This window comes from Trachemys scripta, chromosome 2, assembly GCF_013100865.1.
Source record: "Trachemys scripta elegans isolate TJP31775 chromosome 2, CAS_Tse_1.0, whole genome shotgun sequence".
Taxonomy (NCBI): domain Eukaryota; kingdom Metazoa; phylum Chordata; order Testudines; family Emydidae; genus Trachemys; species Trachemys scripta.
This window is the reverse complement of record NC_048299.1, coordinates 14,517,561-14,530,457: the sequence shown is the minus strand read 5'-3', so window position 1 is coordinate 14,530,457 and position 12,897 is coordinate 14,517,561. Positions and strand designations below refer to the sequence as shown.

The following is a 12,897-nucleotide window of genomic DNA, read 5'->3' as shown; positions in this document are numbered from 1 at the left end:
TCTGACTTCATTTTAGATTTTACCTGGTGGGTTTTACCCAGGAATACAGCATATATGTATGATGTCAGTACATAGTCAATATTTATAACTTCAGATAAAAAAGGATACATACATATAATTGGATAATCATACTTAGCAAATCATAACTTTTTTCCATTGACACCTTACATGACATACTTTGTACAAGATTTGTTGCAGTGGCAATATCAAGGATATGAATGGTCATACTTCAGTCAGACAGCATCACACACCATAACTGCAGACATCAAGGCTTTAAAGCTTTTATTTAAACTCTTAGAAACTACCAAAATTACTAGCTTCCAGCTAAAAGGGTATTGGAGCACCAGACATCAGCAACAGTAATAATGGAAATGATTATGCTACATAGCAGCATAGTACATACCAGCATATTATTTAATTATTAACAGAACTGGAAAATCTTATTTATCAAACAAGTCCTGATCAGAAATATTAAGCCAGTCAATTTAAAATCAGATGATCTGATCTCATTTGCTCAACTTTGTGATACCTGTTTCCCCTTGTTTTAAAAGATATATGATGATAAAGAGCTGTGTTCTGGTTTTTGTAATCAGAGCTGCCAGGAGATATGGGAGGGGTGGATAAACACTCCTCCCCAGTAGCAGTCCACAGTGACATCTGACTCAGCCACAATGTCTCTGGAAGGAGTGAGGGACACGATACCAGTGGGAGATGCGACACCCTTTGAAAGTGTGTAATATGTGCTCCCTGTGCAAAGTTTGTCTCTGCTGGCTTCTGTGAAATGGTGAACCACAGGTTCACTTCTTTTGGGCTGTCTAGTGCTCTTCTACTTGCCGCTTGCAAAGCTGTGCAAGGGAAAGTGGCAGGGGTAGGCAAACTAGCTCAAAGTATCAATAGTGAATTCTTTTGTCTCTTTTACATTTGACTGGCATACGATGTCCTGACAACTAAAAGAATAATTGTCTCTGTCTCAATACTTCTCTCCTCCTTTCTCACTTTGTTAGACCTAGCTATCATTGCACATCTTTTTATTGGTCTTAAATGATATCAAGGCAATGAATTATTGCTCCAGTTGATACTGAGTTATTAAAGAGATGGTAGCAGCTAAACAACAAACTGAGGAATGACCATTTCTGCACCCCCATTTAGCACGCCAGCTGCATCCCATTAAAAGCAGTTTCTTTCAATTATAAATTCCACTCCAATTTTTTCATCTCCTGTTCTATAGTTTTACAGTTGATAGTGGATTCCTTGGCTAGTTTCATGGCTGTGAAACTGCAGAAAGCCAGAGGGCCTGTCAGTAATACAGTGGGTTAGCATGAACAGTGCAGTGAAAATTCATAACGTGATGAGTCAGTTTGGTTCTGTTTTTTACAGGGCTGCATCTCCCTGTTCATCCAATTTCATTCTGTTGAGTTTACTGGCTTTCACTTACAGGACAGGTCTTTTTATAAACTTCAAAGTCATTCTGAGGTGAAGCTCTGTCTTGCTGAGCTCTTGTAGAGCAGCTTTGCTAACCAACGTGAGTTGCCCATATCGTTTTTGGACTGATCTTAAAGCCAGATCTTGGCAGTGTAGGGAAAGCTGGTCAAAGCTCAGGAATCTAGTCTGGTTTCCTTCTTTTGCCAGTATAAGTTGGAAGCAACAAGGGCCAGATCACTGGAGGGAGAAAAACCTGCTTCTGACTGCGGCAAACCATTACAACTTGCTGTATTTGAATCCTGAATGTGAAGGTCTATAAGCACAATAAAATTTCAAGAATCAAAAGTACAATTTTTATCCGAATGTGTTTATTATTGTAGGGTCAGATGGGGACCATTACAAGTCCTTGCACACACTTGAGCAGAAGGGCTGTGTGGTGCTAGCACTGCCAGCTGTCCCAAAGAGGGGGAGGGGCAGGGAGGAGCATGGGCCCTCAACTTGCCTATCCCTCAGCAATGGCTTGCAGCCATACTGGGAGCAATAGCTGTGCCCCCCTTCACATTGGGAAACATGATTCCTTCCCTTGTTCCTGTTGGGGCAAGGAACTGGGATTGTGCAAGAAGGGCACAATAGAGCTCCGGATACTGAAGTTTCCCAAGTTGCAGCCTGATAGAACCACTAGGCATGACAGAAATAACTGGGAGACCTTATAACAATATGTATATGCTAACTGACAGTAAGAATCCATTATTACAGCCTTAAAATGCAGCTCAATTTTAGAAGTCTATTAAAAATGGAGATGCTTGGCTTATTGGCTAATTAAGCAAAAAGGCATGAGAAAGAATATGATTATCTGGAGATAATCACCTCTCTTGTGTTTTTACAAGGCATGTACCTATGCAACGGTATAAGATTTGGTTTAATGCTGTTATGTAGGATTTTGTGTAGGGAAGGTGCAGGGCAGTCCACTTCATTTAAGTGCATGGGTTTTAATTACATCATCTATTTAATTCATAAATTTTGCATTGATGTAGTCAGCATTGGCTTATATAATACATGATAGGTGTGTAACAAGGGGGCTATTTGTGTTGTTGACTTTATTAACGTTCGTAGTATTCTATTACAGTAGTAACTAGGGACTGGGTCAGGGCTACACTGTACAAACAATTGATAAGATGACAATTCCTGCCCTAGAGAGTTCACAATCTAGGTTTGCAACAGACGGATAGGAACGGAGGACAAGATAATACTGATGTGAGCATTTCTTGCATGGAAGCTAGTAGTCTCAGTCTAGGTTTGTTTTAACAGTTTGTTATCTTTTGTTTTCTTATTTACGTGCTGAGCCCTGGTAATGTGTGAGACTGGTCAGTAATATAGTGATGACAGTTACGTTATAGCAAGTACAAGCTTTATATTATAATACACATAATTACTTTTTAAAAATATCACTCTTTGATATGTTACTTTTTGAGGGTATTACAAAGAGGGAATTTATGTTCCTGAGCTTTTGTGCATCACTGAGTGTGTTCTTTATTCCCTGTGGACATCAATTATAAAAATAAATCCATATAATTGCCTCTGGAAAAATACTCCTGAAATCACTTAGGAAGAGTTATCCAAGGTAATGTCAATGGAAACCAGCTACTAGAAACGTAAGAGTAATCTTCTGTATATACAACCATATGTATGCACTAGGCCAGATCCTCAGCTGACTTCAGTGAATTTAAATGAGCGGCACCAGTTCTTCTTTGAGTAGATGCAGCCGTGTATTCCATTTAGGTGTGTGCACACCCAGGACACCGGAGCTGGAGAATTTTGCCTAGCAGTACCCTCAGGAGGCAGAGCTTGTGCCTGGGGCTCATAGCCCCTCCCCTGGCTGTAGGAGGAAGCGTTACCCCCAACCCCCTCAGTTCCTTCTTACTGCTTGTGACTGGAGTCAGAGCTCTGTGTGGTTGCTAACCTCACAATCGTCTCTCCATCTCTTAATGACTTTTTCTAGTTGTATATAGGTAGTTAGTACCCTTAGTATTAGTGTTAGTTAAGATTTAGCATTAGGTAGCTTCAATTAAGTTTAAACATTGTCCATAGCATGGGGGAGTGAAGCGGTGCTTGCTGTGCCGAGGCCCATGTAAAAGAGCGGTGTTTGATTTGTGAATCATTCACAAAATGGACTTAGGTGAATAGGGAATTTTTGCCTGAGCAGCAGTCCTGGGGCAGCCCCAGGGACCCCTGGAGCAGCAGCAGGTGGCTGGCTTTGGTGGCTGTCAGAGCAGTGTCCCTGGGGGCCTTGGAGCAGTGGGTGGATGGAGGCAGTCAGCCCCCCCGCTGCTAGAACAGGGGCCAACCATTAACCTCTGGGGCTCCCCAAAGCAGCGGTGTCCCAGGGCCCAGCAGCAGCAGCACCCTAGGAAAATGTAAGATTTAATCAGTGGTATTTATAGTAAAAGCCATAGATCACGGGCCGTAAATTTTTGTTTATTTCCCGTGACCTGTCCATGACTTTTACTAAAAATACCTGTGACTAAATCTTAGCCTTATTAATGGGTAGAAAGATCTACACCTCCTCTTCCCTGCAAATGCAGATTGCTAACAGCAGGCATTGTTGTCTAAACATGACTTTGTGAATTGGATGACTGTCTGACTTGCAGACCAGTTGCCTGAAACCTCCATAGAGGAATTTTGTGTCCTGGTTGCTGAAGGCTGCTTGGTGGCTAAGACATCATTGCAGTCTGCCATGGACATCACAGGCACATAAGCCAGAGAGAGAGCCTCAGAAGTGACTATTAGAAGGGCGTCCTGGCTGCAGAATTTGGGCATTGCTCCCAATGTGTCAGGGGCTCAGTGGTTCACATACTTACCAACAATACCGCCCAGATGTATTATGTGAACAGGCATGGGGGAGCACAGTCCAGGGTTCTCTGCCAAGAGGCAATCACGTTGTGGTGGTTCTGCATTGAGGAGAGTATCATTCCAATAGCCGATCACTTGCCCAGGGTCCAGAATCATCTCACAGATCATCTTATCAGGAATTTTCCCCTGAGTCACCAGTGGTCCCTGAAGACAAGATGTCCTGCGTATCATCTTTGCAGCTTGGGACAGTCCGACAATTGTCTTATTTGCTACAAGAGACAATAGGAAATGCTGTCTATTCTGCGTTGAGGGGGCCTGAGTTCCGGCTCCCTGACTGATGCCTTCCATCTCAGCTGGCAGTTGGCTCTCCTGTATGCTTTTCCTCTGATCCTGATCATTCCACAGGTCATCTTCAAGCTGAAAGTGTATCAGGCCAAGCTCATCCTCATTGCCCTGGCATGTCCGAGGTATTGGTGATTCTCCAACCTTCTTGCGCTGTCAATTTGGCCTCCCATAGCCATTCCTCTCCATCCTGATCTACTCACACAGAACCATGGACACACCTGGCATCCTGAACTCAGCTCCCTGCATCTCACTGCATGGCTGCTTTCTGGTTGAATGAGGAGGAAGAATGTTGTTCGGTGGCTGTTCAGCAGGTTCTACTCCATAGTAGAAAGCCCTCTACCAGAATGACCTATTGGGTGAAATGGAAGCGGTTCTTGCTGTGCTCATTGACCTGTGGAGTTCAATCGATGCTGATTTCTGTCCAGGACATCTTGGCATATTTGCTGCATCTTCAGTCAGGCCTTGCACTTAGCTCTTTGAAAGTCCATTGGCGGCAATCTCAGCGTTTCATTCCCCCATTCATGGACGACAGTATTTTCCAGTGCCATGATAGCAAGATTCTTAAAAGGGCTTCTTGGCCTCCATCCTCTGGTCTGAGAGCTGGTTCCTTTGTGGGACATGAACATGATCCTGGCAGTCATAATGGGACCTCCGTTTGAGCCTCTGGCATCTTGTACCTTTCACTTTTGTATCAGAAAACTGTGTTCCTGGTGGCAATAACATCCACAAGGAGAGTCTGTGAGTTGCAGGTTTTGATGGCAGAACCTCCTTATCCATAATCTCCAAAGACAAAGTGATTTTATGGCCGCACCCAAATTTTTTGTTTATAGTGGTTTCTCAGTTTTCATTTGAACCATTTATCTGTGTTCTTTCCTAAATCGCATTAATCTCTGGAGAAGCAGCGTCTCCATATTTTAGATGCGAGACATTGTCTAACCTTCTACCTGGACAGGACTAAACCGTTTTCTGCGTCGCCTTGCCTGTTTGTGTCATATGCAGATGTATGAAGGGACAAGCAGTCTGTTCTCTGGGTGGATACCATCCTGTATCAAGACTGCATATGAAATAGCTTCAACCATGCCTCCTCAGCGGGTGCGAACTCTTTCTACGGGAGTGAAAGCTATGTCAATAGGGATCCTCAGTGACATCTCAATATTGGACATTTGCAGGGCTGCCACCTGGTTGTTGATACATATGTTTACGAACCATGATGCCATTACTGCATCTTCCAGACCGAATGCAAACGTTGGTAGTGCAGTCCTGCAATCTTTGTTTATATAGACTCTAAGCCTTGCCTCCTGGGGTGGATATTGCTTGTGAGTCACCTAAGTGGAATACATGGCTGTGTCTACTTGAAGAAGTAGAAATGGTTACTGGCTGTCACTGTGGCTCTTCAAGATGCAGCTGTGTATTCCACAACTCACCCTCCGTCCCGTGTGCATTGAAGTGCATTTCCAGGTGTTCTGTGTAAAGGAACTGAGGGTTGTCGAGGTGGCGCTGCCTTGTATAGATGGAGAGGGGCTATGAGAACAAAGTGCTTTTTCCACCTCCTACAGGTACCGCTAGGCAAAATTCCCTGGTTCTGTTGCACTGGGCACGCACACACCTAAGTGCAATACACGTCTGCATCGCATCTCAAACCACAGTTACAGTAAGTAACTGTTTCTTACACCGTCTGAAGTTCTGACTCACTGTGTGTGTGTGTTTGCATATAAAATACTAGTCACTACAGCCTGCAGTAATAGAGGGACATGCTGTGCCACTAGTGTTTAAACACAACTCCCAATGAAGTCAAAAAAGGGGGTAAGAAGGACATGTATAGTTCACAGACTTTGTGCTAGACCTCTGCACAGGGGGTGAATTTCACCCAAGTTGTACAGAAATAAAGTAGGAGGGATGGTCTTGATTTTTCCCACGTGCCTGCAGTATATATTACAGCACTCATTCACACGGATGGTTGGGAGACCCACTGCAGATGCCTGAATTTTGCAAATTAGCAAGTTAAGTGTTCAAGGCCAATAAAATTGTCAAGGACACTGTATCGGTTAATGTGGCTGTTCATTTATTTTGACACTTTTTAATTTAGAGTGATGTAGTCACAATAATACTTCATATTGTGCTAGTAAATGTGCAGTAGTATATATTGTAAAAATAACGTCATATAAGTAACATGAGAACGCTAGCTTAGAAATACAGCACTCTTAGCAATATAGCGTTCTGCTATTAAATCTTTGCTGAAGATTCTGGTAAAGCAGCCAGGATTTCTCAAGTTTACAGATTAGCAAAGCAAGAAGTCGTGAGGCTTGACTATAGATGTTTCAGTAAATAAAGGATCTATTTTTGTCTGACATTGATGCTCCTAATACAACCCAGGAGTGTTTGCTTGGTATTTTGTTTACTCCTCTATATATATTTAGGAAAAATAGGAGCAATAGCATTCTGTGGGACGTGCAATGGTAATTCCGGTATTGCACAGGTCCTGAGAGCACTTTGATTCACAACACACCTAAGGCATTCATGTCGTTAGTTAAAATCATATGCTCTGTGATGTGCTATGAGGGATGTTCAGAAAGTGTCTAGCCTGGCAAAGAGAGAGTCATAATTTGCATTCATTTGTTTATTTTTCAGTATAGTCCCCCGTGACATCAATGCATTTGGTCCAGTGCAGCTGCAGAATAGACAGCTGCAGTTTGGCTGTGCTTGTCTAATAGAAGTCCTTGTCCTGCATGTCCAGAAACTCCTCAATTTCTGTGATCACCTCATTATCATCACTGCAACTCTTTTCCCAAAGGTCTTCCTTCAACTTGGGGAACAGGCAGAAATCTGAGGGAACCAAACATGTTGAATAGGCTGAATGGGGAAGCAGCTGAATGCCACATTTGGTTGCTGTGGTCACTACAGTCTGGGATGTGTACAGTGATGCACTGTCCTGGAGGAGCAAAAAGTTTCCTGGAAACGTTATCACACTCTCTTCTGATCAGCGCTGAACATTCTAGGCACCCATCTTACGGAAACCTTTCTCATACCCAAGTCTTCACTGCAGCTGGCATACACTGACCCACTGCGGCTGCCCAGTGTCTCAGCTGTGTGCCTGACTGTTGATTTTCTGTTATGTTTCATCGTCCTGTGGACTGCATCAACTTTTTCTGGTGTTCTGGCCTCTAGGGCATCCTGACCTTGGCTCATCCTCAGTGCTGATTCTCTCTTGCTTAAATTCAACAATTCATCAGCTCAGCTTTTTTACTGTGGCATATGGGCATCATTCCCCAGTGTTGCAACCATGTCCTCATGGATTTCCTTTGGAGTCAAGCCTTTCTTATGGAGGTACTTGATCACCTCTGTAATTTCATTCTTCTCCATTTTTCAAATCTTCGGTGACTACTCACTTCGACACATCCTTGTACAAGTTCGGCATGGGGGGGGCTGCTAACAAAGAAATACAAAATATCAGTTCTTTGGTCTGTGAAATATATTGGGCCCTACTGTATAATTAAATAGATCAAGCTAGACACTTTCTGAATGACTCTCATCATAATAGTACTCTGCAGTTTCATATCCTTTTTGTCCATAGATCTCTTTATCTCCGTTTTACAGACAGGAGAAATTGAGGCACAAAGATTAAACAAGTTGTCCAAGGCCATGCAGTAAGTCAGCAGTAGAGTAGGAGTATAACTTAGGTCTCCTGTCTCCTAGTCTGATGCTCTATCACTGGAAGATAGTGTTTAAAAATATGTTTAAAAACTTATTAGCTACCATGTTTTAAAACACCTATTTTCCTGTACTTGACAGGGCTTCAGTGAAGTGTATAATGTATATTCTCACGTGCCATAGATATATTATATACTTACCTTGTATATTCCTTATAGACTTCCACCTGATATTTTTAATTTAGTATAGAAATTTGCTTTAACTGCGGTTAACAGCTTATTAGTGATGCGTAGAATTAATCAAAGCAGGCTCCTCTGTTGCTGAATTTGTCCAACAATTCAATTCTTTAGTCAACAATTCTTGACTAAATTCCAGGAACAAAGAGAGAATCTCAATTTGAAACAATTATTCAGGGAGAAGGGGACTCAGAAACTGAAGATTTTGAAATGAATGGAAACACAAGGTCAAAACACCATCACTTTTTTTCCCTCAGGTGATAAAATCCTACAAAAACTGTAAATGTGTTCTCTTGTGAGAAGATGTGATCATATTGGGAGATTTTATTTTATTCCAGTTGAGTGTGTATTAAACACTGATGCCATGAAGTACTGTACTTTTAACTGATGAAAGGGCAGTTCTGCTTTTATTACTCTCACAAAGCCTGTACTTCTCCTCATGAAAAACTCAGGGTGAAGCCATTTAGAGTTTTGTCTGAGTAAAGATTGCAGGCTGGAGTCCTTATTTGGGAAACAGTGAAATGCACTTAAACACTGGGTGTTACTTATTGGTTACTACGGATAAGGGTTTCCAGTTATTGGGCCTGATTTATTATGGCTCTGTGGCCCCTTAGTGCCAGCAGGCAGGCATAACACCGCCCTGCCGGTGAATAGCATCAGCGCAGGGAGCATGTAGGCCAGAGAGGTTGAGGATGGTGCAGATGATATTAATACTGAGGGAGATGAGGAAGGCCGGGACAAGAGTTTTGGCTGCGTGGCTAGGAAGACCAGGTTGGGTTTTAGAAATGTTACAGAGAAGGATGTCAAATTGTGAGTAAACAATTATTTTAATAGAGATGACTACTTACTTCCCCTTGAAATAATGACAGGTTTCAGAGTAGCAGCCGTGTTAGTCTGTATCCGCAAAAAGAACAGGAGACTTGTGGCACCTTAGAGACTAACAAATTTATTAGAGTATAAGCTTTTGTGGGCTACAGCCCACTTCTTCGGATGCATATAGAATGGAACATGTATTGAGGAGATATATATACACACATACAGAGAGCATGAACAGGTGGGAGTTGTCTTACCAACTCTGAGAGGCCAATTAAGTAAGAGAAAAAAAACGTTTGAAGTGATAATCAAGATAGCCCAGTACAGACAGTTTGATAAGAAGTGTGAGAGTACTTACAAGGGGAGATAGATTCAAGGTTTGTAATGGCTCAGCCATTCCCAGTCCTTATTCAATCCTGACCTGCGGGTGGCTATTTTACAACAGACAACTTCAAAAACAGACTCCAACGAGAGACTGCTGAGCTGGAATTGATATGCAAACTAGATACAATCAATTTAGGATTGAATAAGGACTGGGAATGGCTGAGCCATTACAAACATTGAATCTATCTCCCCTTATAAGTTCATGCTCTCTATGAAACAAGTACTCCTGTTCTTTTTGAAATAATGACTGATGCTCATCGCAAGAACACTGAACTAACATGCACACATCTTATCACACCATTACAATAGAAACTGTCTGAGAGTGTCATAAAATTAGAGCTGTAAAAGAACTGTTAGTAAGGGCTATTAAAAACAGAACGAAGAATAGCAGTGCATGTTCTTGAGGAAATTTCTAAAAGACTCCTAACACTTTGGTTGGTTTTGGTGGTGGTTTGAAATGCAAAAAGTTTTAAAATCCACGTTTTAAACATACACATGTAACTTTCTCTTCCTTTTAGCTCTACCAGCCCCTTCTGAAAAGATATGCAGAGCTTGAACAAAAGGTGCTCCACAGTCCAAACTCATCTATTCTGGCTAAATTGCAAGAAAAAGAAAAATCTAAGACTAGCTCAAGGAATTGACTGCCAGGGTGAAGATCAGAAGAAACTTGACAGAATTTACTGCAGTTGGTTAAGACATTCTTCGTATTTTGTGCAAATACAAGGTCTAATACATATTAAAATGTTTTTTTTAAAAGGTGTTACTGGAAAAGTTGCTGAAAGATTGAAATCTTACTTAATCACTCAAGTGATTTTTGTGTCCACAGCATCATTTTTTTCTCAGATCCTTTTCAGTATTGTAATTGGCATTTTGTAATAGCTGGGTAACAATAGTCAGGTTAATTCTATCGATCCGTTTACCCATGTCTTTCTCTCTGTCTACATGTCTGTCTCTATCTATATGTCTACCATATCTGTCTGTCTGTATCGTATCTATTTTATCTGTCTGTTATATTCATTTATCTGTCACAACTATCTTTCTATATGTCTCTAATCTGTCTACGTTTTTATACCATGTTATACCATGTTTATTATGGTGCTGCCTTACCAAAATTACATAAAGGCCACAAAAATCTAATCACCATTGATTTTGGATTCTCTCTCCTCTTTCCTTAACATATAGGCATTTTATGAAGCTGCTAGATTAATCTAAAACAGAAGGTGATGTATGAATAACCAGGGAATTATGTTCCTCTGAAAGCAATATTAATATTCAAGACAGTACTTTTTAATTTTCCCCTCTTCAGTCCCAGTGATGTTCTGTTTCCATTTGTGGAAATGCCTTAGTGAGTATTATCTGCTATTACAAAGTACTGTGTTGGCTGCATTGGATCAAATCCTGCCATAACTTATGTCTGTGCTAGCACACTGAAGAGTTGCCTGGGTGGGACTAAGAGGGCGGTTTGGCCCAGTGACTGAAATGTGAACTCAATGCTTTTGCAGTTTATCTGTAAAGTAACAGCTGTGGCCTCTGAAAGACAGGAGACTTGGCTAAATGTGCTACATACAATAAAGAGTATTAAAACAAATAAAGGATCTGCTAGAAATGAGCCTTCTTGTAGAAAGTGCCTGTATGTGCTTACACTGTGTTACATCCGGGGGTGCCCAAACTATGTCTGCGGTTACATCATCACATACTATTTTTTTCACAGGATCCCTGCCTTATTCAGTGCATAGGAGGGACTTTGTCTGGGGATGAATCAGGGTTGTATAGGGAAAGAAACTGTAATCTGTAGGACCCCTGCTTCTTTTGTTGCAGAAGTATACGGAATGAGACAGGAGACTGAAGAGAAAGGTTAAGGCAGTTGAATGCCACCCTAGAGAATTGGATTCTCTCCCTGCCTATGCCACTGTGTCCCTGTGTGATGCTAGGCATGCCACTTAAACCAGCCTCTATTATGTGATATTATATTGACACCCCATGAGCCACCAGAGTTGGAAGTTTTAGATCCTCTGCACAGACCTCTGTTCTTGAACTAATGGAGTAGCTGATAACAGCAGTAAGTTGTTATCCTCTATGTGGACCAGTACTAGAGGGGAATGAGACACTTGTCTGGTATATTAACAGACATTTGCTGGTAGCAAAGGAAGGGTAAGACTCAGGAATTTTGTGTTCCATTCCAGGCTGTGGAGGGGTTTGTGCTCTTGTGGGTAGATTCTTCTGGCTATTTTCCCCAAGCGTGATCTCTTTGGCCCAGTCCTGTGTCTTTCCCACCCTGCTCCTCCCACTCCTATTTTCTTCACCTAGTTCAGTCTCCATTCTTCAGGCTTCTCCTTCCAGTCCCTGCAAGTCCTATTCTCATCCCTCAGGGCTCCCTGTCTTCCCACCCTGTCTCTTTGCACAGCCAGTCACAGTTCCTCATCTGATCTCTTTCTTTTCCTTTCCCACCCTGGCCACCAGTCATCTTCCCCTCATTCCTTAGCCCCACTGGCTCTCAGTCCCAATCGCCCTCTCCGGTCTCCTCATCCAGTCAGTCCTCTTTACCTAGCCAGTGCTGGTTCTCGTCCCCATGACCCAGCTCCTCATTAGATTGGTGTCCCCTCCCGCCCTCATCTTCCCCACATCCCACTGTTTCCCAGTCGCAATCTCCTTACCCAGCCAGTCCCTGTCATCTCATCCAATCTTAATCTCTCCCCCAGCTACTGGCTCCGGTGCCGGTGCTAGCCCATTGGGTGCCCTAAGGAAAAATATTTCCCCTCCCCCCACACACAACACATTCTAATAGTTAATAGGGGACCCCCTTGAGCTGGGTCGTCGGGGGGCATCCTTCCCGGTGGGGCAGCGATCAGCTTCCTGGTCCTGGGTCATCGGGGGGGGGGGGGGGCTCTGGTGGCATCCTTCCTGGCGGGGCAGCGATCAGCATCCTGGTCCTGGGTCTGCTTATGCCTAGTGCCGGCTCTGACTGGCTCCCAATCCCCCGTTTCCCTCCCTCACTATGTCCCAGTCTCCTTGCTCAGACCATCATATCATCCTCTGTCTTCTAGAGCCGATCTTCTTATTGTCTCTGTTCCAGTTTCTACCCCTGGTTCCCAGACCCAGTCTCCTTAGAATCATAGAATCATAGAATATCAGAGTTGGAAGGGACCTCAAGAGGTCATCTAGTCCAACCCCCTGCTCAAAGCAGGACCAATTCCCAGCT

At 42.8% G+C, this 12,897-nt stretch overlaps 1 protein-coding gene across 3 annotated transcripts in view; it reads left to right on the top strand.

Moving 5' to 3' along the window:
- XYLB (xylulokinase) overlaps positions 1 to 11,307 on the top strand; it is a 145,626-nt gene extending 134,319 nt beyond the window's left edge. For all 3 annotated transcript variants that reach the window (XM_034759948.1, XM_034759947.1, XM_034759949.1), the window contains one exon: positions 10,217 to 11,307. In XM_034759948.1, coding sequence (XP_034615839.1) covers positions 10,217 to 10,339 — 123 coding nt within the window. In that variant the 3' untranslated portion in view covers positions 10,340 to 11,307. The remainder of the gene's footprint in view (positions 1 to 10,216) is intronic.
- The last annotated feature ends 1,590 nt before the right edge of the window (positions 11,308 to 12,897 follow it).